Source organism: Schistocerca gregaria, chromosome X (genome assembly GCF_023897955.1).
Source record: "Schistocerca gregaria isolate iqSchGreg1 chromosome X, iqSchGreg1.2, whole genome shotgun sequence".
In the NCBI taxonomy this organism is placed as follows: Eukaryota; Metazoa; Arthropoda; class Insecta; order Orthoptera; family Acrididae; genus Schistocerca; species Schistocerca gregaria.
The window spans coordinates 515,202,219-515,228,417 of NC_064931.1; the positions used below are offsets into that span (position 1 = coordinate 515,202,219).

The 26,199-nt window shown below is 37.0% G+C and overlaps 1 protein-coding gene across 1 annotated transcript in view; it reads right to left on the reverse strand.

Annotated features, from left to right (window-relative positions):
* Positions 1 to 3,236: 3,236 nt before the first annotated feature.
* Positions 3,237 to 26,199, reverse strand: part of LOC126299528 (phosphate carrier protein, mitochondrial-like) — a 29,766-nt gene continuing 6,803 nt past the window's right edge. The window contains exons 2-7 of the mRNA XM_049991510.1: positions 23,951 to 24,111; positions 15,563 to 15,637; positions 11,686 to 11,847; positions 11,423 to 11,601; positions 5,554 to 5,741; positions 3,237 to 3,786 (exon numbers count right to left, since the gene is read on the reverse strand). Of these exons, the coding sequence (XP_049847467.1) occupies positions 3,614 to 3,786; positions 5,554 to 5,741; positions 11,423 to 11,601; positions 11,686 to 11,847; positions 15,563 to 15,637; positions 23,951 to 24,111 (938 nt within the window). The 3' untranslated portion in view covers positions 3,237 to 3,613. The remainder of the gene's footprint in view (positions 3,787 to 5,553; positions 5,742 to 11,422; positions 11,602 to 11,685; positions 11,848 to 15,562; positions 15,638 to 23,950; positions 24,112 to 26,199) is intronic.

Sequence of the window (26,199 nt, forward strand, 5' to 3'; positions counted from 1 at the left end):
ATAAAAAGTGAACTACTTGGGAAGAAGTGAAGAGGAACATTCAATTTGTCAAATACAGGAACAGTCACATGAAGGAAAGTGCAGAAGGCCTTGTTCAAGTTTGAAGACAGGAACAAACAATTCCTCACATGTTGTAGCTGAAATCTGACTTTTTTGGGATGAATTTATCACATTTGGAAGAATGTGCTAGTCTTAAGGGCATGTGTAGTAGCAGAATCAAGAATTATCTTCTGATCCTGTTTGGATCAACTTTGTTCGACTCTAGGTATTCTGAAAGACGTCAAGCTTGTGGAAATATTTTGGGTACATAATATTACTTCACCCTTTAAGAGAAAGAGAAGCAGATCCAATTGGTCCATTTGTCTATCCAAACATTGCCTAAACACAACCATCAAGTATATACATGCCTCAGAATTTTCTTTGCCTCTATTGTGCACGTTCTGAAATTTTTGAAGGCATTCTTTCCTTTTGACAGTTCTCTAAAAAATAAAATACCAACAAGGACCTTGTCCAGTAAGTGGTAATCTTCCAGCACCTTTTTCAGCTGCTACATTAATCAGGTGGCAAATGCAACCTATGATGGCAGTATCTGGTTGAATTTCCTTTAGAACTTCTGAAACATTTTTGTGTCCTATCATAACAGGAGAATTGTTGGAGCAAAAAGCCACAAAGTTTCCAATTGGTATGTTATGAGAATTCAGCTGTGATATCAGGTTACATATATTTCCCCCAAACGAGTCTCCGTCTAACACTGGTATGGGTAGTACAATGCTCACTACTTTTTCCCATAAAAGAATCTTACAACAGTATACAAGATTGTACTCTATTGCTTTCATCAATTGCCAAAGAAAATGGTTTGTTCCAAAGGCACTTCAGATGGTGCATTTCTTGACATTTTATTAACAATGCATGTCACCTTTGTGCAACTGCAGCTGCATTTCTTTGTAACTTCTGATGTGGGAAACATCTTACATAAAACCCCAGCACAATCAGCTGCACTTAAGGGCACACTGTGTTCCGTCAAAAACGAAGTAGACAGACACACGCGGTCCTCATTGTGTCACTATCAACATTTCCAGACTTTTGGGGGGGAGGGGGGACGAATATTTTCCTGCTTTCCTCCTCTGATTTAACATAACTTGTGTTTTTACTGCACTTCACATGATGACAATTTCTTCCACCATATACAATATTAGTACCACACCCACATACTATGCAAAAGGCACATTTTTCTCCCTCTCTTGAGTTTCATATGCATGGAAAATCAACACAATATAATTCTTTAAATGTCTGGAACTACTGTTTCTTGGATTTATTCATGAATCCATCAACCGGAATACAACATATGAAAATATCCGATGACAAATGTTTGTACACACTGAAATAGCAAAAGGAACCTGGATCACTGTCATGAAATCATAACATTAACACTCAAGGCAGTCAAATACTTCACTGAAACATGTCAAAGTATTAAACCATTAAATGAACATGACACCAATCTTATGAAGAACATGCCCACAGTAAAACACATGCAGACACACCACATTGAACAAATGTGTTAGTCCATATGGTCAAAGAACATGGGTTACGTCACTACAAGTGAACAGAGCAGAACAAAATTTGTGGAGCAGAGCCTTTAAACACTTTAGTCACATGGAAGAACTGTTATCCTGGCTTTAAATTTGATTCCAATGAACACAACCACCACATGTTTAAAAGTACTAATCATATCATATTAAAGAGTTACCAACCATCATAGACTTGCCTTCGACCCATGCAAACAATCAATTGTATGGAAGTGGGTGATTATTGAATGTTAACATTTCAAATTTTTGTCTGCGAAGTTGTAAAATCACACTTCATCTGTAAACTGAAATTCCATAAATTTTTCAAATAAATTGTAAAAGTTAGCAGATTTGCATTTTTATAGCCTTCCCAGGATATCTTAACTTGTGTCAAACAATGGGAAATTGAGATTGGAATATTGTTACTAATTTCCATGTATGCTATTTATCATGAATAGTTAGGTAAAAATTACATTTCAGTCTACTCACTGACAAGTAATTAATGGAAAATCTCATAAAGATGTGAAACAATTACTAACAAAGAGATAGAGGGGCTGGCCAGTACTTACCTCAGCTCAGTACAGCCGATAGAAACACAAAAAACAGCCGAAAATTTAAGTTCCATTTAAGTTCCTAGCTTTCGGAATAAATGTTCCTTCATCAGGGAGGAGAGAGGGGAAAGAAAGGGAAGAAGGGAAAGTGGATTTAGTTACTCACAACCCAGGTTATGAAGCAACAGGGAAAGGAAAACAGGGAAGGAGGCATGGTTGTCAGAGGGAAGCCAAAGATATTCTACTGCAGGTACTGTGCTAGCTTCAAACCAAAGAGGATGCATACAGAAGTAAAGAGGTGTATAGTATAAAGATGTAGGATGGAAAGATGCATGAATGGCTAAAGAGGAAATGGGAGTGAGGTGGTTTAACGTAGGTTCAGTCCAGGGAGATGGCGGGATGAAAGGATGTGCTGGAGTGCAAGTTCCCATCTCTGCAGTTCAGAGGGACTGGTGTTGGGTGGGAGAAGCCAAATGGCACATACAGTGTAGCAGGTTCCTAGGTCCCTAGAATTATGCTGGAGGGCATGCTCCGCTATTGGGTATTGGACATCTCCTAGGCGGACAGTTCGTCTATGTCCGTTCATGCGCTCAGCCAGTTTAGTTGTTGTCATACCAATGTAAAAGGCTGTGCAGTGCAGGCATGTCAGCTGATAAATGACGTGTGTAGTCTCACACGTGGCCCTGCCTTGAATTGTGTATGTTTTCCTAGTAGCGGGGCTGGAGTAGGTGGTTGTGGGGGGATGCATGGGGCAGGCTTTGCAGCGGGGTCGGTTACAGGGGTAGGAACCACTGGGTAGAGAAGGTAGTCTGGGAATATTGCAGGGTTTAACAAGGATGTTACGGAGGTTAGGGGGACGACGAAAGGCAACTCTGGGTGGTATGGGGAGTTGCCTTTGTGCCCAAAATTTACATTAATGTTTAAGTGTAACTGATCTTTTGGCTCGATGCAAACCGTGCTCCAGCATTACAAGACATTGCAACAAGCAACAAGGACTTCAGATATGGCCAAAAAGTATAAAAACTTAGCACACATTTCTTTCGACAGAGAAAAGCTCAACAAATAGAAGTAATATTTTTCCACATGACAATTTTAAGGACATTCCATCCAACAAATTAACTAAATGTGACAGTTCCACAAATTTATTGCCATAATGTAAAACAATGTTCAACAGATCAGTATCAATACACGATCACAGTATTCTTAAAGAAGTTGCCTACTTTTTAAAAATTTAACACTTTCTACAGTGCACAACAATACCAAAAGCATAAAATCTCTGAATGGACCAAAATGGAATGTACAAGCCTTAAAAATTTGCAGCATTCATTTCACTATAAATAATTGCATTAAATTGTTTTACAAAGTAACTAATACTGAATTTATTTCCTACACAAGAATTTTGTTCAATTAATAACCTACTGATGTCTGGTTTGCACTGTATACACGTAACTAAATACATTCTGCAAATTCTATTCTCTCTGAAGTGGTCGTCAAAGACTATTCAGATTTCACTTCCTGGGCTGCCAACTTCTTCTTCAGCGACTCTGGCATTTCTGGAGGAGGTGGCCTTGGAAGACGCAGGTATACTTTCACAGCGTCATAAATAAACCACTGAGCAGCAGTTAGGGTACCAATCATTATTATCCTTGGTGTCAAGCCTTTCCACAAACCTGTCAAAAACATTACATGTTTTTGTAACTGTTAAAATGTTAGACTTATTTACAAACAGGACATTTGTTACCAATAGGAACTCCAGTTCATTACTGCTACCAGCCCTCACTACAGTAACTGCTGCTTTATGTTTTTTTTAGAACATTTAAAAATAATAGTACTCCAAGAAAATTATGTTTGATTTTGCATACTTTGTTCACTGGTATGGTTTACAGTGTGTGTCATCAATATGTGCTCTAAACTAAATCCTCAACACTAGAAGAAGCTTATAAAACGCAGAACTGTTAACATTAACTACTGTTACTGTCTCATAGCACCCCTGACTATTCAATTTTCTACCCTGTCAATATGGAATAGTACATGGTTACAAATGAATAATGCATGCTAGTGCACATACACCAAAGTTCTTTTCTTAGAAACCAATGTATCTAATAAAGCTAACTCTTCCAACATCATGGAAAATTAAATTTTATCTAGAATATGGAACATGGTTGCACAATGAGTGTCCAACCATAGGCAGGCCGAAACATTGGCAACAAGTATTGACTGGTAACCAATCCCTCCTAAAATCTGAAGATTTAATGTAAATGTATTCCTAGACATCAAGAATGTGGTCCTTGTGTTTTCTATTAATAACTTCACTTTCAATTTTTTTTATATTTCTGCAAATTTCACACCCAAAACAATTAACAAAATTAGGTTCACAATATTTTCCTTTTCTGTAACACAGTTGTGTCCACATAGTACCTCCCAACTTTTGATGCTGTACACAAAAAACTCATCTTTCCACGGGATACAGCAAAGCATTTCCCAGTTTTTTGTGGTACTTTACTATCTATAGATGATTCTAAGAGCAGCTGTAAACCCTCAATCTGCCAGAGGTTGAAAATGCCACTACAGTTCTTTTACTTAGAACACTGCCGGTTTGGAGTTCTTATACGTCGATCTTCAGGAGTCATACTGAAAGTAGCAGAGCCAGGAGAGTCCCTTGCATAAATTCAGGAATTGGTAATGTGTTCCAATTGCCCTGCACAGCATTTTACTACAAACAATCCTGTCTGAGAAACATCTGCAACTGAGCATTATACCAGAGGTTGAAAATGATTTATAAACTTACTGTGCTGAGATACTAAGGTGTGTGTTAATTCTGCATACTGTTTCCTTCAACTGGTGAAGTCCCTACACTTATAAAGCCTATGGCTTAAGTTGCTATCAAATCACTGCATGTCGACACTGGGTGCAATGCAGGTACTTAAGTCTCACAAGCTAACCTTTTATAATTTTTGCAACAGGATTGCCTGCCAAAAGTTTGGACAAAACTGCCTATAAAATTTATAAGAGCACATGCTCAGGTCACTGAAGGCAGGATATAGTACATATCTAATATCATTGAAGTATATAAAAATGATGTGTGTACTGTTTCACTTTACTCAATATTTTTCTCCATTTTCTTTATATGCTAAGTTGTTAATCATATATGGACTATCTGTGCCACTGAATGTTTTGTACAGAAAAACCTTAAAGACTACGTATTTAATTTTATGAAAGTTCCCAATAAGCAAGTGAACCTCACAACTGCTATGTGGAGAATCAATGTCTCTAACAGTAATGACAACATTCCATTACATTAACACATATTAAACCAAATGCTGTTATTTGATAAATTTGTTAGTACTATCAGCTATTTCTTATATCAAATACATTCATCAATGTTCTTTTAGCACTGGAAATTCAAACATTTCAACTAAAAATAGCACATTACATACCAGCAAAGCCTAGTTTCTTGGCTGCTTCAATGGCTGTGGATCCCTTTTCTTGATTAAGCTTCGAAACTACAGTGTCAGCTGGATGGGATACTATTGCACAGAAAACTCCAGCTATGTACCCTGCCGCAAATGTTACAACTAACTGCTCTCCTTTCGTACACTCTGATCTTGGCTTTGGTACTACAAATCTGTTTAAAACAAACATTACACAATGTTAGAACTTTTAAAAATGCCATGAATTTAGAATTGTCATTTTCCACATCCTTAAATTTACATAGCATTAATTTTTAGTCCATAGCCATACTTTTAGACACTTCTGCATCTGAATTAATAAGTAAGATGTCTCACACAATAGTTATACTTACAATGTAAGGGCACAAAGCTAAAATAAATTGATAGTGATGCTTAGTATTGTCTAGTACTAAGTTTTTGACTGACAACTGCTGTAAGCGAAGAGGATATTTTAAGTAATGTCAACGAATGTGCATGTGCCAGTACTACTTCATTACTTAGTTAAAAATACATAGCAGTGGTGTTAATGAAAGGGTAACAACTCTAAGATAAAAAGGAAGTTAGGGACAATTCAAATTAAGTGATCAGCTTGGTGGGAAGTACAGAAGGCACTTATTTAGACCCAACATGCAACTACACTGCACAAAGTTGTTTTTGTTGTAACAAAAACATACAGAAACCCCTCATTACTGCAAATACACTGCCTGAAAAAAGTGAAGCACACACAAGAGGAGGAGGAGGAGGAGGAAGAGGAGGAAGAGGAGGAGGAGGAGGAATCAAAATGTAACTTCACAGGTTTGGAAAGCATGATATTTCAGTGATATAAATAAGTAAAATTTACAAAGAACTTTACAGTATGAGCCCACATGTCACCTTTCACTGCCTGCATGCACTGATTCAGTTGGGAAGGGTATCCAAGCTGTTATCTCTTAGGCAGGTTGTACCTGGCAGACAGTGGTATCTGAGCTGGCCTCTTACAGTCTTTTGGTGATAAATACAGTGATCTTGCTGGCCACAGGAGTACATCATCATGCAGACACTTCATGGAGGCATATGCCAATTGTGGATGAGTATTGCTGTGTTGAAAACTGGTAACATGATACTGTCACAAAAGACTACACAACAATTTCCTCAACATTCTGTTCCATCACAATGTTGTCAATCACTACCAGCAGTGATATGAAGTTATACTGCTGCAGGCTTCCTACACAGTGACACCACAAGTTACACCTACAGCACATTGGAACAATGGGACCTTTCCCCTGGTGGCAACAATACTCACTGATGAGTCATCTGGGAACTGCAGAACCACAATTTATCACTAAGCACAATGCAACAAATAGTCTATGCCTCTTGGCCTTGGTACCACTCCACTGCCATTTGTGTTGCTGATGGTAACCTATGCATGGGATGGTGATTTCCTAGACCAGGAGCTTCTAGAGTATGATCATGTGGGCTGACAAAATGCTGAAGGGCATTCATTACTTTTTCTTGGATAGCATGCACCTATGTGAAGGGGCACAACTCAACTAGCCAGCCAAATGGAGACCCACAATGAGGGCCCCTTTTTTGTCATATGCTGAACAGGCCTGGTATCAACACTAAACATTAATGCACTCCGGTGGCCATTCTGTTGCAAATAATTGCTAATATTTACACACCCATCAAAGGGGAGTATATTTACAAAGTTAGTCTTTTGGGTGCTTCACTTTGTCAGTAAGTAAATTCTATGCACCATGAAGGTACGACATTTCATGCCTTAACATTCAGTTATATACATTGATTATGTTTTCAGGGCTGTTCCTTAATTAGAATGGGGGAAACATGCATCAGTTACAAAGTTATTTTATCAACTACTAATTTTGATGTGTAACCATCATTAGCAGGTGGTAGGTGTCTATATGCCTGTTATCAGTGTAAGGAATTGATTATGTGCAGTTGCATGTAAGGCAGCCAAGGGTTTATGTTGCAATTTGTGCTCTGTAACTGAGCAAATTAACCACAAAACTTGTAGATAGACCAGACTGTTTAAATATTTTTAAAGTCTGTATTGAACACATGAAGCAGTATTTCTGCTGCCTTCTGCTGCTGAAAATTTCAAGTGCTTCCTACTGTACTTCAGCTAATACAATGTTATAAAAAGCTTAGAGTTTATGTAATAGAATCATTGCAAACAGGACATTAAGATGTGTGTGTGTGTGTGTGTGTGTGTGTGTGTGTGTGTGTGTGTGTGTGTGTGTGTTTTCTAAACTATAACAACAGGTTTCTCCAGAAATCATCATTCAAAGAATAGGCTGTCATTAAATTTACAGAAAAAGCTTTGGTTGAAAAGTTTTCACATTTTCAGGTTTTTATCTCTTAAAATTTGCAGTTTTCTGAATGAAATAATGTACAAATCACTTAAACTCACATGGGAAGTACTTTTTTTAATATAATCTAAACCGGTCGAAAATGTTAATTTTTTACATGCCTTGTTTCAAGATCTAATAAAAATCTTGAATTTTTTTATACAGAAGGCAGTGGATTGCCATGTTGTAAAGGTTTAATTACTTGTTTGTATTGTAGCACTGTTGAACAGTATCATATCCTTTCATCATATAAACACACGCTTTATGTCTCAGTGCTAATGTTTTCCCGGGAAAAGTGGCGAATGGATTCATAAATCCATCAAAAAGTACAGCATGATGCCAAAATGAAATGTCTAAGAAATGTGGGTTTCATGTCAAAGATTTTTGAACGAAGGGAAAAACTGTTCAACATGTGTCATGTGAAGTTAAAGACTATGAAATATAGGCAAATTTTTCAATCTGTAGAGAAACATCCATTAGTGCTTCGAAGAGTGAAACAAAATGATGCGAGAGATTTCTCAGAATGAAAGTGATGTAAATGGTAGGTTAGGTTATATCCTGATAATTTACACATCCTAACAAGGATGTTAGGTGAATGTGTGTGTGTTGTAAAATGTGTGTAGGGCCAGTTTACATGAAGACAGTGAGGTATCAAATGGACTAGCCACGAAACTTATTAATTGTGCCAGTTGTAAATAAAATATACTCATTCACTTTGAAATTCTGATAAGTGTGCAGATAATTATCGTGAAGTAAATGTTAGGTGGTTTTATGGATTGAGAGCTATTGGCAAAGGACACTGCAGCAGAAACAATGTGTGCTGTGATGAATATGCCACACTCACCTTTTAAAAATCTCCAAGTGTGCAGGATTTATTGGAGCTGCTGTGGAATCTGTTGCTGTAAATGAAGCTGTTGAAATAAATGATGGTAGGACTGACATACTGGTATGTTTTTGGTGGCACTTGGCAGCAGCACAGCTACAGCTGTAAGAATTCTGTTGCTACAGTGGCCAGTGTGGATACTGGAAAGGTAATAGATTTCCAGGATTTTAGCCAAACACTGTGACAAGTGTAAATCAGGGAATGAAGGAGGGCATATCTGCGACAAATTATGAAGTAACTAGTGGTGGTATGGAGGCCTCTGCAGCTATTGAAATTTTTAGTCGATCTGTGAATGAAAGGGGAGTGTGTTACACTAAGTTCTTAGGTGATCGAGACTCAAAAGCATATAACAGTGCAGTAGCCGCTCAGCCTTATGGTGAGAAGATTATCACACAACTGGAATGTGCTGGTCATGTCCAGAAGAGGATGGGCACCAGCTTGAGGAAGTTGAAACAAAGTTTGACAGACAAGAAAATTTCTGATGGTGAAACCATAAGAGGCAGGCTGACAGACAAAATGATTGATGAACTACAGCAGTATTATGGGATGACCATTAGAAATAATACTGAGGATTTGTTGACAATGAAGCAGGCAGTATGGGCTACCTTCTTCCACAGACTCAGCTGATGAAAAACCAGTAACTACCTTTGCCCTCCTGGACCTGATTCATGGTACAATTATCACAATGCCCTGTACTCAAACAGTTCATACAGCCATAAAAATTCCATCCCAGCAGCAGTCCTGGATATCATAAAACCTAGTTACAGACACCTGGCAAATCCTGAACTACTGAAGAAGTGTCTGCATGATCAGACTATAAATCCCAATGAGCCGTTCAATAATCTTATATGACTCGCTTACCATGAAATGTTTTTGTTGAAATAAGACACTAAAGTGGGTGGGTGGGGGGGGGGGGGGGTCAGTGATGCTGTAATTGCTTTTAATGGTGGCAACATTGGTAGGGTGAAAGTGCTACAACATATGGGAATTAATCGGGAAGTAAACTGCCTCACAGAACTTGAATGGTTGGACAAAGGTTCACATTGATAAAGCAGAATATGCAGCACAGTTGGCCACTAAGGAGTCCAGAAAGAAGAAAAAACTTTGAAAAAGATCAAGGGGATAATGTACAGTATGGTGCAGGGTGCTTCCTAGTGCCTAAAATAAAAAAATTAAGCTTATATTAAGTGAGTTAGTCCTTTGAAAGTTTAGAAGCAGTTCATGAAAATGAACGTTTCAATTTTCCCTACATCTCAGAAAACATTTTGTGTAGAGTATTCAAATTTTCAGGGAGTAACAACATTGATATCCTGAGTCTACTGGATTAAAAAAACTGTACTGTATAGTTAAAATTAATTCAGATAATGTACAAAAAGTATACAAAATTTTAACAGTGTAAAAAAAATTATTTCTGAAAGCAGCGGCTGAAATGCAATTTTTGTAGTTCAGTACACTTTGAACATACAGTTTAATGTCCTGTAAACATTTCATGTCAATGGCTACAGTGGTTACTGAAATGTAGGGAAGCCTAGTCACTAAATTTAACCGTGTCAGGCTAAGGCATTCCAACTCCCCTTAATATACTGGTCATGTTACATTCATAGCTAAAGTTTTGGTAGTTGAGGTCATCAGATTTAATTCGACAATTTTAAGAGGTTGGAATAGGGTAGAAGTGGGAACAGCTTGTCAATGTGAAGATAATATCCTTTTGATTAACATAAACCACATTCAAACTGTAATTTTCCTGTATCTAGATGTAGTGTCAGAACTGATCTTACAAATGGGCAAGTACTTAGCAATACATTTATACAGGAGAAATTAATCCCAACAGGTTGTCACACCAAACTCTAAACACAGTAGACTAAATGAAATTAAGTTCAACAATGGTACTGTTTTACAGTACTGTTGATTTTATCAGAGGGGGTCAGTATTCTGTCAATTCAAAGACTACAAAACCTCATCCTTTATCTGTTCAGTGTCCCCTCATGTTTCAACCTCTCTCATTGTTTCACTTTTATATACCACAAATTTTGTGTTTCACAACGTAATAACTACACCCCACTACTTATACCCACTTCATATTTTTGTTACATTCCATCTAACTAGTCTCTTCCACAATCTTTTCCTATAACTTGTTCCGCCTCTACACACCAAAACTACTGAATTACCAAATGCAGACAATCTCGCTTCTTTTGAATGCTGACCACCTCAATTTATAAAATAAATGACATAACTTTCACTTCAGAAGATTCACCTTTAAATTGTGCTCAATTCTCGGTGTTATGGCATTTCAATTTTCCACTACTATTTATTCCTGATTATTAGTATGTGGATTACACAATTTGCAGATTATTCATGCACTTTCTAAAAATGCACGTTACACACATGGGGACCGTCAGTGCAGGTGGTTATGGACAAGTCCAACTGGCAGTGGAAGATAACAGCACCTAGGTGCACCTGGGCACATGCAGACCTCTGCTACCAACATTGCCACTACTACCTATCCAATAGACAACATCCCAGATACACGTTTCCAAGTATTTCTATTATTCATGCATCTTGTCCCTCACATTATCTTGAATAATTGAGAGTACAGTGTAATGTGATTAAAACTTTTTATACATACTTGTACAAAGCTTCAATTGTTCTTTCGAAACAGGCGAACTTCATCATAGTGTAAGGAATCTGCCTCATCCAAAGGGGAACAAGACTTTTGTAGAAGCTATTTAATCCTTCTTCTCGGTACATAATAGGTACAGCTTGTCTCAGAGTTGATACAAATCCTGGTTGTGTTTGAATCCTAACCTGTTAGGATAAAAATATATATATATTAAGAAAATAATTAATCACAATATACCCTTAACTTCAGTTACAATCAAGTTTCTTCACCTTCACAGCCTCCATTGGACTCAGAGCAATGTCAGCAAAAAACTCTGCAGAAGCTGACGCAGCAAGGTAAAGTGATGTGCGCCACAAATATGTATTTTCTTCTCCCAACATGTCTGAATACAAAACTTTGAAAACCTCATAGAAGCCAAATTTACAAAGACCCTGAAAAAAAAAGTAGCATTACAATACAATCTAGAGTTCCAAGACAAAATTCTATCACCTCAAATATGCTTTAAAACAAATGCATATATCAAAAACAATTTGCCATTTACAATATATTAACATTATGTAAACATTTAAGTATTCTCGAACTAAGCTATTATTTTCATTAAGGCATTTTTAAGTTTCATAAGCTTGAAACCTATTAACCCAACTCAAACATTCTGTACATCCATTTAACACACCATGATTATGTGACTAGCATGTAAGAGCTCCACACCTCAAAACATCCACAATGACAATGGATAATTGTAGCTTTCTTTGCCAGAGGTGCTATATAGTTTATCTGGCATGAAAGTTTAGTTTCATACTGTCAATACTGTTCTTGGTAATGAAATGAATGAAATTTACCTTTCTCTCTGAGGGATTTCATTGGTAAGCAAAAGATGTTTAGTTTTAGTCTCAAAAGGTTCCACTTGTATAGCCAGTGCTGAACTGATCACTTGCACTATAGGGTAGATTGTTGCACCTAGGAGAACACCCTGCATCTGATATTAACACTTTGGAGGTTGGACACTTAGGGTATCTGGGCTAGGAAACCTGCCATTTAGGCTGCTATTTCAAGTGTAACTGGCACATACATAATTCATTTATCTTCAAGAACCTACTTGAAGATTTTTTATATTTACTTAAATTCTTTGGTAAGTTGCAAATTTTAAAATGACAGAATGACAAAGGTAGGGTGCACTATTTAGCAATTTTCTTCCACTTGAGCTTTCAAAATTTCTTGCTTACACAAACTTTTTATAGCAGGCTTACAGCTAACTGCAAAACCTAATGAGTACATGCGCATAATTACATTAATGAGATCATACTGGTTCAGCCATCCATGACAGCAGCTGTTTCTTTTGAAATTGACACAGAAGGAAGCACCAGTCAAGGAGAGAATATTGAGACATCTGGTGTATAAAGGGTTTGCATGCCTATTTGCCAGTTCAACTGATCTTTACGTGCCTAAACTGAGTTATTGAATGATGACAAAGTTAAGCCCAAAGAGTGTAGACTAATAAACAAGTTCCATTTGGTAGATTTTACCAACTAGTGTTTGTAGCAATAGTGCCTCCAGCATCCCAGCAGGGGAAGAAAAACTTTACAAAATAATCCATCTTAATGTCTTAATTTTTGATCGCTACTTTAGAACTTAAGAGCATCACATACATATGAATATTTTTAATATACTGTTTTCATTTAGAATAAGCCACCTAATTTGATTGCACTAGAAGGTACGCAAGCCATATCACAATTTGTCACCCTGCATTTAACCCTTTAACTGCTCTGGACTTGTTAATGCACACACCTTTGTACCTGTCCCTGTGTGCTCCGAACATGCCGTAGACACGTTCACAGTACCAGGCCGAAGGACTGGTGGCTCACGTGAACATTTTCAGAGCGCACACAAACAGGTACAAAGGCATGCACGTTAACACATCCAGGTGGTTAACATACATTGGTAGCACTGACAATCATATTTTGTGATACAATTATGCTCCTCAATAAATCAAATTAAGTCACAAATACACAAATTAAAATACATAACCCAGGATACGTTATTAAACTTCAATGTTCCAAACTTTTTATTGTTAGCATTCAAAGTTCTAAAATTACAATTACTTCTAGACACACCAGAATATTCTGAAAGTTGAACAAGCAAGCCAAATAATTTTTTAACACTTGGCCTATGCAGACAGTAATACTGGCTGACCAATCACTTATGCTGTAATTTAACACCAATACTTTACACATCTAATAAACATTCAACTGTTTGCCTAGCAGAATGCAAAATTTACACTCCATATAACAGAATGCCACACATTTTTGCTCTGCTGCCTGCCACATCCTCCAACCCAAGCCAACCCAACCGCATACTTTGACAATTTTATGCAGAGATACATAAACTTCAACTAATGTTTTAACTATTTACAGAGGAAATAACTGGATCAAATTTCTCTAGTGCTGTGCACTGGCAGACATTTTTGCAGCTTTCAGAGAATTACAACATTTCTGCACAAACTGCAGCAAGTGCTTTAGCCCTTAGATTCCCAGGTCTTTTTGTCACACTGTCCCAGGTGCAGTCTGAGTGAGTGCTCTAAATAGCCACGAGAATGGCATTCAGCAATTTCAGGGGCACAGTTCAGATTTGATGTAAAACCTTGCATTAATACCACACAAGAAATACATTCACATAAATTTTGAAATTAATTTTTACAAAAAACACATTTAAACAGAAAACGGTATGAAATGAACATAATATTACATGATAATGTTAATGCTATGAAAACTTATACCTTGCACTCCAAATCTTACTTTTTGTTACTTTTTATTGTTTACTATTTATGTACTAATAAAGACTCCCACAAAACTTTCAAAAAATAAAAATTACTCATACTTTTTGTATGTTTAGGTTCCTTTGCATGTACTGAACATTTTTGTATAGATTTCAAATCAGACTGACCTCTTGCAACAATGGCAAATATGTCTCTTTGGGTCACAGGTGGAGAATGTTTTGCTTTTTTTTCCCATCAATGACAATTTGTACTATTTGTTCTCTACACCCAAAATACAGGAGGAAGCACGAAGTTCACAGTGCATGAGATACTAATCATCTCACTTTATCTGTGGCGTCACCAATGAGTTTACAAGTGTCAACAACTTATGCAGTTCACTTTAGTATTGTCTGTAGTAAACATGAAGGAAAAATTCATTCATCCCACTTCCATCTAACATGCACAAAAATAATGCCATGGGGCATCATTGGAAGAGGCTTTGATGACTAACAACATTTGTTTCAACCCAACCTAATTTCTGGCAGAACCTTTAGCTAAAGATTCTGTCTGCACACTTCGGTCTTCATTTTTCTGATCACTTTGTTCATTCACTGAATTCACAGGTGGCAAAACAAATTTGTCTTCACTTTCACCCTGTGCCTATACTACATAATGTCCACTTTCAGTTTCGTTGTTACTATTTCATCCTACACCACTTCCCAAGCATCCTCGAAGTCAGGGTTGATAACCCGAACAGGCGTAGACCTGGTTACTAAATCCATAATGCCAAGTTCTAGGTGCATCTCAGAGACCAGTAACAAAATAAGCAGTAACAGTATAGGTCCACGACATTCAAATGGCTACTGTCCAAGGAAACCAGAATAGCTTTGGGAAGGAGCAACTACACAATGCTGTAATCTGGTACTCCAACATTATGCATTAGCAGCAGAGTAATAATAGATACTAGTAGTCTGTGTGACCATACCTGGGATGTCAAGGGTTAACAACATTAAAAATCGCTGAAGTTAATCTGAGTTGCCAGACAATGATTTTTTCACAATTTATTGCTCATAAGGAGGCTGCTCTTTTTGCAACACCCAGATGTATTACTTTTGTTAGACCTTCATGTGTATGATTAGAAGTATAGTTGAACTTTAAACTTATTAAATAGCCATTTAAAGTGTTATTTCCACCAGCATGGCATATCAGTACAAAATAAGTCAAGCATCAAGTTAAAATCACTATTATGTTTGCAGAATTTTTATGACCCAATGGTTCAGCATTAAAAACTAACAGAAATCTCAGGTTAACTAATTCTAAAAAGAAAATACAAAGAGTATTTTGGAATTTACTATTCAATTCACATAAAAGTGATGTGAATATTCACTACTTACTTGCATCGAGTATCCAATAAATGTGGGTGCCCAGCCTTTGGCCAAACCACGTGTTCCATCCTCTTTCAATGTCACCTGAAAATATACAAAATTAAGATTAATACATTTGACAACACAAGTGTATCCTTTTTCTTGTCTATTCAAAATATAGCACCAGTTTTCCAGACTCAGTTTCAAATGGTTCAGAGCACCATGGGAGTCAAATCTGTGGTCATCAGTCCCGTAGAACTTAGAACTAACACATGGCCACACGGCCAGATGCAGTTTAGGAGGAACAGTGATGAGCAGCAAAAATATTAATAACTGACTATACACTATACCTACTGGTTATTAGATGCATAGAGATGAGATCTGTTGCCAGTTTGCAATGGTCAAAGATTGACTGGCTGCAATGGGGGAGGATAAAAAGCAGGGAGTGGGAAACTGATGACTGGACAGAAGTGTTGATAGCTGGGAGGTATTCACACACTAGTAAGCTCAGCCTGGCACAGACAGAGGTGTGCATATGGCACACAATTATGTACAGGAGTGGACTCAGAAGTACAAGTTTCTGCCCATGATATAGTGTAATAAGGTCTAAATTTGTGTCTTGGGACAATGTGAAGCGAGGTGCTTAGGCTCGGCAACTCACTGCCAAGCTGTTGTGCTCATATAGCAGCATGCCACAAAGTCTAGATAAGAGTTAATATAAAAGTTCAGTAACATTTAAACAAAGCACCAATCTAGCAAAAGAAATCCAGAATGTATGACATATTTCACCATATATTAGCAGTGATACATTACAAACTTCTCTGCATTGATATATCCAAGTACAACTATATCCAACATCCTCCAGCTGAGCTATGTGCAAAATTATGAAAGTTCCAGGATCTGAAAAGCATGTAAGTAGCAAGAAGAACACACCTACTCACCACCACCAATTTTGTTCTATTTACAGTACATGCAGGGCTTGGCCAAGAAAGGAAGTGACAGAAGTGGGAGTTTTACACTGCCTAGCATTTACAAAACATAGAATTTCTGATGTGGCTCACGTGAAGCACGAGCCATTTATGTTAGAGTAGTTGACAGGCAGCGATTGGCACAGTGGAAAGACTTCCAAAAGATAATCCAAAGTTGTGAGTGAGTCTCTGTGCAGATACGATTTTCAATTTTTGCATAACACTGCTCAAACTGAAATGCTCACTATACTGTGTTTATCATCATTTTCATTGGATATGAGCATTTGCCTGGGAGGCCCCTAACAGGGCAGGCCCAGCCACCTTGATGCAGGTCTTATTACATTTGACACCACACTGGGCGACCTGCACATTGGATGGGGATGAAATTTAGACAAAACACCCAGTCCCTGAGTGGAGAAAATTCCCAACCCAGCCAGGAATTAAACCTGGGCCTTTACAACAGCAGCCTGTCATGCTGTTCATTCAGCTATTGGGGCAGACATCTTTTCATTGAAGGCATGAAAAACTGAAGGTAAAGGAAAAATCTGAGACTGAAAAATAAAACTCCAGGAAGGGATTGAGGCATACAAGAAGATGGACTATAAAATTAGATTGTTTCCTTATTTTAGATGTACTTCACACATGATGGGGTGTGACATAAAAAACAGGAGACCCCATTGTTCGCAAGTAGCTGCAGAAGGCTTCTCTAAGGTCAAAATGAAACTAAGCATACTTTAAGCCCTGTACAATTTACTATTCCTCATTGGAAAGTAATTACTGAATCCGACAGGAAGTACAATTCTTTCTGCGAAGCCCCACATACACCACAAATTTAGAAGAAATCCGTGGTCGAGTGTGAGCTCAGTCCTCTTTTTAAGTGAAATCTTATTAAAAGCAACAGTGAGCTTTGTGTGTGTGTGTGTGTGTGTGTGTGTGTGTGTGTGTGTGTGTGTGTGTGTGTGTGTATGTGTGTGCTGACCGTAACTCAATCCCAGTTCCACTACACAGCTAATATTTTATCATCCCAGTAGCTCAGCATACAACCACTCAGAATTGGAAGCCAGATCATTGAACTGACAATTCCATTGCCAAAGACTGCATGTAAATGACTGACTCAAGCCCACTGGACATCAGCCCATTTTTACTCTCTCCTGGCTTGTACAAAGAAGTTTTTAATAATGTGTATCATTCAAATTTTATTAGACACACAGTTAACATATACAGATCATTTTAGGCATACTGATACAATGTGTCCATTTAGAAAATACCAAAATACTAATATTTCAGTAAAATTTAAAACAACATGTTTTAGTAACCAATTCGAGTTTCTTCAGCTCAGACTGGTTTATCATGTTCCATAATATTGCTCACCAGCCTGCATGAGAAGTGCTGACACCAAACTTGTTGACACACAGATCAACATTACTTTCTGGCTGCCCATACTACACACATACCATCTCAATCTCCACAGCAGGAAACTTGCAGTTTCATGGAAGTAAAAACCCAGTTCACACACACACACACACACACACACACACACACACACACACACACACACACACACACACACACATTCCAAGCATCAGCGAAGATTAGTTTTCTTCTCATCACCCAGCCTTATAATACAAGAAATGTCCTTACAGCTTACCATGACAATTCAACAGAATTCCTGGTGACGGAGGTCTCAACTATTCATGGCCTGAATATTAGTTCGTAGTTTGAGGTAATTTTAATATTACTCATAACTTAGCCATACACTAAAATAAAATATACAGAGTGTTTGGCTATTATAGGTACAAATGAAAGGTGGTGTGAAGAGGAAAAAGAAAGGCCAATAATCCTAAAAAACACTATCTTGAAATCTATAGTTTTCCTAATAGATCTGCACAAATGCAGTCATGTCAGTGTTACTCTTAATATGTAAGGCTACATTTATTTCAGAACACTGCAAGCTAATGCATAAATTTAAAAGTGAAACTGCACTTCATCTGATCATCATTATGGATACATAGGAACTGGTAAATTGCATTTAGGCAACATGGGTATTGGTTGTGGCTCACCTATACCAGAGCCTCCCATGCCCCACACTAACTTGTTTAATGTTTTCTGCGGGGGTTTTTAAAGACTTTTATTACAACCCTATTTACAGTCTAACTCTGGGAACACACTGAATGGCTGCCAATGCATTTGGAAGATGCATGGGATTTTTGAACACAGACTTCAATGAGGAGACACTGAAGCCTTCCTTGATATGGACAGTGGTCAGGTGGAACACACATTCATCCTCAAGTGCTTACCTGCAGTTTGGATCCTCAAGGACTTAGTTATAAGGTGTTTTTGTACTCAATCCATCTTGGGATACCATTGATTTCCTGACCTATGATTATTAGGACATTGCTTATTTCATTGTATTCTACTAATCCCTTTCATTTGTGACTAATATTCACTCAAACTCCCTGCATATCAAAACAAAATTTTACATAAATTAATGATACAGGGTCACAATTGGGACATGATACTGGTAGCCTTATGTGTGTATTACTGTCTATGCTGTGCTACTGGTGTGTAAGGTTTATCATATTATTGTACAGTCAAATGGTAACCCACATGTTTTTCAGCATATATCTCTTTGTTGCCTGAAGATGTACATATTACAAGTTGTTACATAATTATAAAAACGAACTGGAATGAGAAATTAGCGACTACTGGAGGGGGGGGGGGGAGGGGGGGAGTGGCAAGTTTGACCAAATGAGACAGGTGGGAACAGTGAACTGAGAACTGAGAAACTGAGAAACTAGAACGAGGTGCGAGACCAAACAAATTACATTCAGGCCAACCAAAGTGAATGATAAATCACCATTCCAGGAACATGACCTATCGTGACTGGGAATCTACCATTCCTTAGAAATCCTTTCCAAAATGAGGGTGCTGTTAAATTTACTTGCAAAGCAAGAATTAAATTTTTATTCATAATAAAGACAAGCTGATTTTTATCATTGTTTGCTGAATGATTTCAAACATGGTATGTCATAATAGAGAAATCTCAGCAAAAACAAACCAAGGCCAATTAAACCCATTAAAAACACACATGAACTTTTTTCACTTCTTGTTAAAACACACCACACAGACCACTATTGAAACTGAACACTTAGGCAAGCTCATCAGAAGGAAATTAACTCCAAGAACACACAGGGAAATTTAGAATTTTATACCATTCTTATGTTCATTAATAAGGACACACACTGACCATCAGCACTGGAAAAGGATAGAGGAACTAGTTACATGCCTGACTATTAAAACTCAATTTTGCATAATTTAAGTAAGGTTGAGGTGCTTGTGCACAACATGCAGCTTGTCACCTGCAGCAGAACAATGGCTAGATGGCTGCAACTTCAATGGCACAAAGTGAAACAACATTTCTATTATGTATGGATCCCAAACTGATCCTGCACTATTTTATGCCTACCATTACTTTGGTTGACATAATATATGTAGTTGCTGAAACAGAAGAGATTGAATCTATAAAATGTCAGAGCAACACTGATTCTCACATTTCTGCCAAAAGAATGTACAAATGCGTAACTATAAATAATATTATACTGTAGGTTGCAAATAGGAGAGTAAACTAATATTTTAAAAAGTATTTTTAGTTTTGTTAAACAGTCCCAATACAGGACAATATCACACCTCTACTTTGCTAATATTTAATATCTCTAAAAGAAAACACTTAAAAATATTAAAATTTGAAATGGTAGCTTGCATACTTTTAAGTCTATTTGTATATTGACACTTAAAACTCTGGATAAATCTGGCACATCAAATAACATCTCTAACAAACTCAAGTTTTAACTGCCTTTCATCAGTTTATTCATAGGCATTCTAAGAGCTAAAGAAAGAGTGCATTACATATTTGATTAACACAAACAGGCCTGTAACCAAATTTATTAGTAATTACAACCTACAAATTATTAAATAACCACAACCTTTGAAAGTCTTAATTACAACATATGAAACACGAAATTAAAGTATTTCTTGATACCACTGTAGGAATTCTCTGTTCTGTCTCAAAAAATTGCCCACAAGTTTCGTCATATGATTCAATATCTAATTCCAAAGTATTCCCACCAACTAGTTTAGCACTGGTTATTTTAACTTCTTTAAACAATGTAAAATCAACAGTTTATTACTGTATGAACTTTCACTTCCAACCTTCACACACTGATGCATGTACAATGTAGGATATAAAATGGAGCATAATGGAAAGCAAGTATGTAACAAATATCCAAATTATTAGGTACCACGAACAACATTATGCAAAGGGTTGTGCACTGAATGACCAGAGTAACAAGGCTAGAGAAACAAGCACAAGCTTTATGCACTTCATAATTCAAACTGGTGGTGCAAGAAGACAGTTTCACATATTTGAATCAGAATCATAAAGACAGGCAATAGAGTGGCCTCTCACAACATGAATCAACAAGGCGGAAACTAGACACTGAACTCCGGTGGACTGATTATGAATGGCATATGGAATCAGGAGGGTGCTGCCCTCAGAAGTTTTAAAATTCAAACACATAACCATTAAGTTTGAGACCATATTTGAACTGTTGGTCTGGATCCCAGACCATCGAATTAGAAAGCCCATCAGAGGCCATTGTTCCTGATGACAGTCACTACTTTGTACTGCTGCAAGCACCACCAAGAGGACTTGCCCACCCTATTACTTACTGGACTTTTATTCTTTCATGCTGTATAGTTAGTGTATTGCCTGCTTCCTTCCTTATGTTTTGACAATGCTTCTGTGCAATACAATTAAATACATATGGTGGCAAAGAGTATTTGAAGTCTCAGCCCACCTAAGGATGAGGGATCTATCAGGGTGAAAATGTTTCCAGTATACTTAAAAATAAATACAATTAGAAAAAGCCTCACTTTCTATGGGGAGGGAGGGGGGGGCTGAGCTGTATTTCTCTATAAATTTTATGACAGGGAAGTTAGATAACATTCATGTCATTGGTAAACTAAGGAAATTTTAAATCGATTTTTGACAAGCCTCACACAATGTTCAAATTACAACAATATTTCTTAAAGCACAGGTTATAGGAAAAAAGAGGAGCATATTATTGCACTTACACAATCATTGAATATGCTAAAAGTATGGGACTGTCATGTTCTGCAAGTATAAGTTAAGAGATCTATGCTATAGCTGCCAGGCTTCATTAAAGATCTCGGGAATACTGTTCTACACACCATCTTCATATAAATATGATATGGGCAAGGCAGGTATCACTTGACAACATTTGGAACAATGTCAACCATGTGTTTTATAAATTACATCAGTAAATGGTACATAGCTTCAAATATTTACCATTGGTATGCAAAGTACCTAACTCCATGGAAATTTTATCACCATACAGATAAAGGGCTACATAAAATTTTGTTCTATTGTAGAGCTGAATGGATTTGAGACCACTAGCAATTATCAATACCAATGAGCACCATATACGCACTTTACAAAGTTTTGCAGATGGCTAGTTTGTTACATTGTGAAGTTGCTACCTGTAAGGGTTTATTGTTGCATCATTGTGTATGCAGTGGCCATAATCCAAAGAGAACAAGGTGAGTTGTAAAGCTGGTAGATCAAGAAATTTGTTAACATATGAGGTCAGACAAACCATGTGACAGCGATAGACTTACAATGTTAGGAGTGCTTTTACTGGTATACCATTCTATGCCCACTAGCATGTGTCCTTTGCACTACATTCTTTGGGAACCCTAGGTGATTTTGAACACAGAGGGGCTCACTGGTACACACACACACACACACACACACACACACACACACACAGAAAGGAAAAAGATATTTAGGAGTCTCAGTACAATTCGGAAACTTAGTGAGAATGCATTACCCTGCAAAGTACGAGACGAAAGATGTGATAATCTAGCATGTCAGGTATTGCAGAAAATCAGATCTTTTGAGGGTGTGGGTAACTGAACTAAGCCGGGTTTGCTGCACCAAGGAAGTTTTAGAGCTGAAAGTCAAACCCTTTGACAGATTTGTGAACATATGTTTCAATCCACATATTCTAAGGAATGTGAAAGACTTCTGCTCTGCATCACAGATACTGCTTTTCCCCTGGCCTTCTCCCTAACATGCAGGTGGTACAGAGCTTAACTTCACATGTAACAGCAATAAGGTCCAAATACATGCCTAATAATCCAGATTTAGGTTTTCTGTTTCCATAAATCAATTAGTGAAAATGCCTTTATTGATCTTTTGAATCATGTACAACCTTTTTTCCATCCAGAAATCGATGGAAAGACTGTTCCTGTTCCAATGCTCTTCCTTCTATTCACATTATCTATTTAATATGTCTGGATTGGTAACCCAATTCTCTGCTAGACAGTACAGCTAACAATAGGGCACAAATTTCATTCTCTGAAGCCACAATCCAATCCTATTCAATTTTGTTATGATATGTAGAGTTAGTTTCATGTTCTAAGGGTAACTCATATGATAAGTCTCTATGTGGCACAATTTTTTTACATTCACATCACAAATTAATTTGTATGTATGATGCTTGGTGTCAAACTATGAACCTAATTTCTACCCACCACCTTTTACAGATTACAATTATTGAAATTCTTGGCTGTAATAGAAGTAGTAGTCAAGGAGAAATGTTTTCAGTAATGGAAGCAACACACATTGAGATGTTATGTATTATTAAACTGAAATGTGTGACATCTATTTGTATTGATAAATGTGGACACTAGTGTTATTTCCTGAAGAGGGCCTGTTTGAGCATTGGATTATGGATTTATGTATAACTACATTAACTGAACCATGAAGTATCACCAAATCAGAACACAGATCAAAGGTCAAAGGTTCAGGGCAAAGTGAAAAATTTGAACCAGCCAGAGTATCAGTATGAAATTGTTATTTTGTTAATTACTTCATGTATTTCTGAATGGGTGATATTTGTGAGGACTTCCATTACTACATTTAAACATCAAGATACTTCAAAACCAATCATGTAAATAGAATACCACCCACTACCACCAAGCGAGGTGGCACAGTGGTTAGCACACTGGACTCCCATTCAGGACGACGACGGTTCAATCCCATTTCCAGCCATCCTGATTTAGGTTTTCCGTGATTTCTCTAAATCTTTTCAGGCAAATGCCGGGATGGTTCCTTTTTAAAGGGCACCGCCAATGTCCTTCCCAATCCTTCCCGAACCCGAGCTTGCGCTCTGTCTCTAATGACCTCGTTGTCGACAGGACGTTAAATGTTAAACACTAACCACCACCACCACCACCACCACCACCACCACCACCAAATGTTCCTTAAATGTTATATGAACTGAAAATGAACACAAATTGAAGTACACAAACTTTTCTGCCTTTTAATTCCAATGCACTTAGCTAAGTTGTTACATGTAGTACATACCTTGAAACCATTTATTATTGATTTATATTTTGCAGGGTCAACCTGAATACGACATTTAACCAGATCAAGTGGAACAACCATTGTGTGTGTGATTCCACAGGACAAAATACCACCAAGCCCACACAATGCAAAATATTTTGGAGAACCAAATTCACAGGAGTCTGTAATAGCAAAAAACCATTTTCTTAAATAAAATTTCCGATATAGTCTCAACAGGAAGTATATGACTAATAAGATTAACATTCACTCATCCAATTTTAACAGTAACCACACAGTAAATTTAAATATATAGACTAATGAGTTCAGAAAAATTTGCACAAAATATCTCAGTAACATTTTCTTAGAAATCCATCTAATCTCTCCTCACTACCTACACTGTGGCAAGCTCCTGTCTACCAAAAGAGGGTATGTTACACATGGCTATGTCCACATTTCTATGCCCATTGTTGAACCAAAGCAATAAAATTTAATGGTAATTTTCTCATAATTCCTCACTATTTCAGTTATTAACATAACAGACTGCCATATTGTTCTGAAGTACTTTGCTAGGAGCAGTTTAGTTAATCTTGATGCACTGATATATTCAAATCTTAATAATGAATGCAGAACTATTGTTGTAATGGTGTAGGGCCTCAGAATGGAGGCATGTTAGACAGGACATTTTCTCTACAGCACAGATGCTGACAACACAGACTTACATAGCCAATATGAGTTTTAGGCAACTAAACAGACTCGTGCACCTGGGGGCTCAAAATTGAAACCAACATTACTCCTACACACTTGCCCTTAAATTCTCACTCAGTGCCAAAATTTATTATTTGTTTGGAATGAAGGTTGCAGATTAGTTCTTAGTGAAGCTTGATAGCTGGATTAGGTTAAAAGGTGAGCTTTTCAATTGAATTTGACAATATGACAAGAAGCTCAGCACATTTATTGAACAGTTCAACTAATTATTCCAAACCCAGCCCAAGATCATGATTTTGTGAGTTATTTTGCATTGTCCCTTCATTCTTATTGCACATTGTTTGTGCAAATACTGAAGTAACCATTTTCTTTTAAAACCTTTCATAGTCAGTCTTACAAACAAGTATAGTCTAAGTATTAAGAATAGGCAGTACATCGAGATATGATCTCACAGCAAACAAATTATTTATCAAGCCCTGATATCATCCAACAAAAAGAATTTAATATCACACAAACAAGGATATACATATAAAAGAAAACTTCAGCATAATTTAAATATTTAGAACGATTTAGAGATTAAGGATGTAGATGATACACTGGCATGAACAGCATTGACATTTTAAAATGGAAAACTCTTTGAGGAACTTTCTGTAATTATATATGTAAATAAAAGTGCAAAATGACATTTACAGTCAAGTTCAGTTCAAGCTTTTAACAAATGATGCACTACAATGAAGACTATTTACAAATCCAGAAAAGGATTTTAAAAATGATACTATCACCAGTCAGTATTCATTTTGCAGTAGTTTAAACACAAATGTAATTTAACCAACAAACTCTTGGCTTTCAGACTTTTGAGACATGTGTTCATCATATTCCATAGTAATTTCTTATTAACAAACCATTTATACACTTACCAATTAAAGTATTGACAAACAGTCAATATTGAAGGAGACTAGCAAAGAGGATGCAGAAAGGATGATACTTCATTAATAAAAAATGTTGCCATGATCTTACTACACTATTTCAGTCAAAAAAGATGAAATGCAGGAAGTCATTTTCCTTTACAAGGAGAGTAAGAACATCTCACCAATTTCATTTATATTGATGTGATGTGCAGGACACAGTTAGGACCGAACTCTGTATGTGCTTATATATTTTCTATGGTTGCTACTATTGAAGGTGTGTGCAGCCAAATGAGAATGCTTAGGCATCATCACTGGATCAAATCTCTCTGCCAGCAGTTTCTTTTTATTCTCATGGGATTCTAACAGGTTAATTATTACTTTGCAGATTATCAATATTTAATGATTTGTTTCTTATTTTGATAATCATCATAGTAAATAATTCTTAAGGAAACAGTAAAGGGTAGACAAGAACTTCCAGTCAAATGGGTAACCAATGGAGCACTGCACCAATCCGTCCACAGAAGGATGAAGAACAATAATTATAGCAACATACAGACCTTTTAATGAAAACCAAATTTATGCACTTTTTTCAATGCATGCCTGTAAAAACCAACATTTACATTAAAACAGCTCTGTCATCACAATTTTGTGGCTACC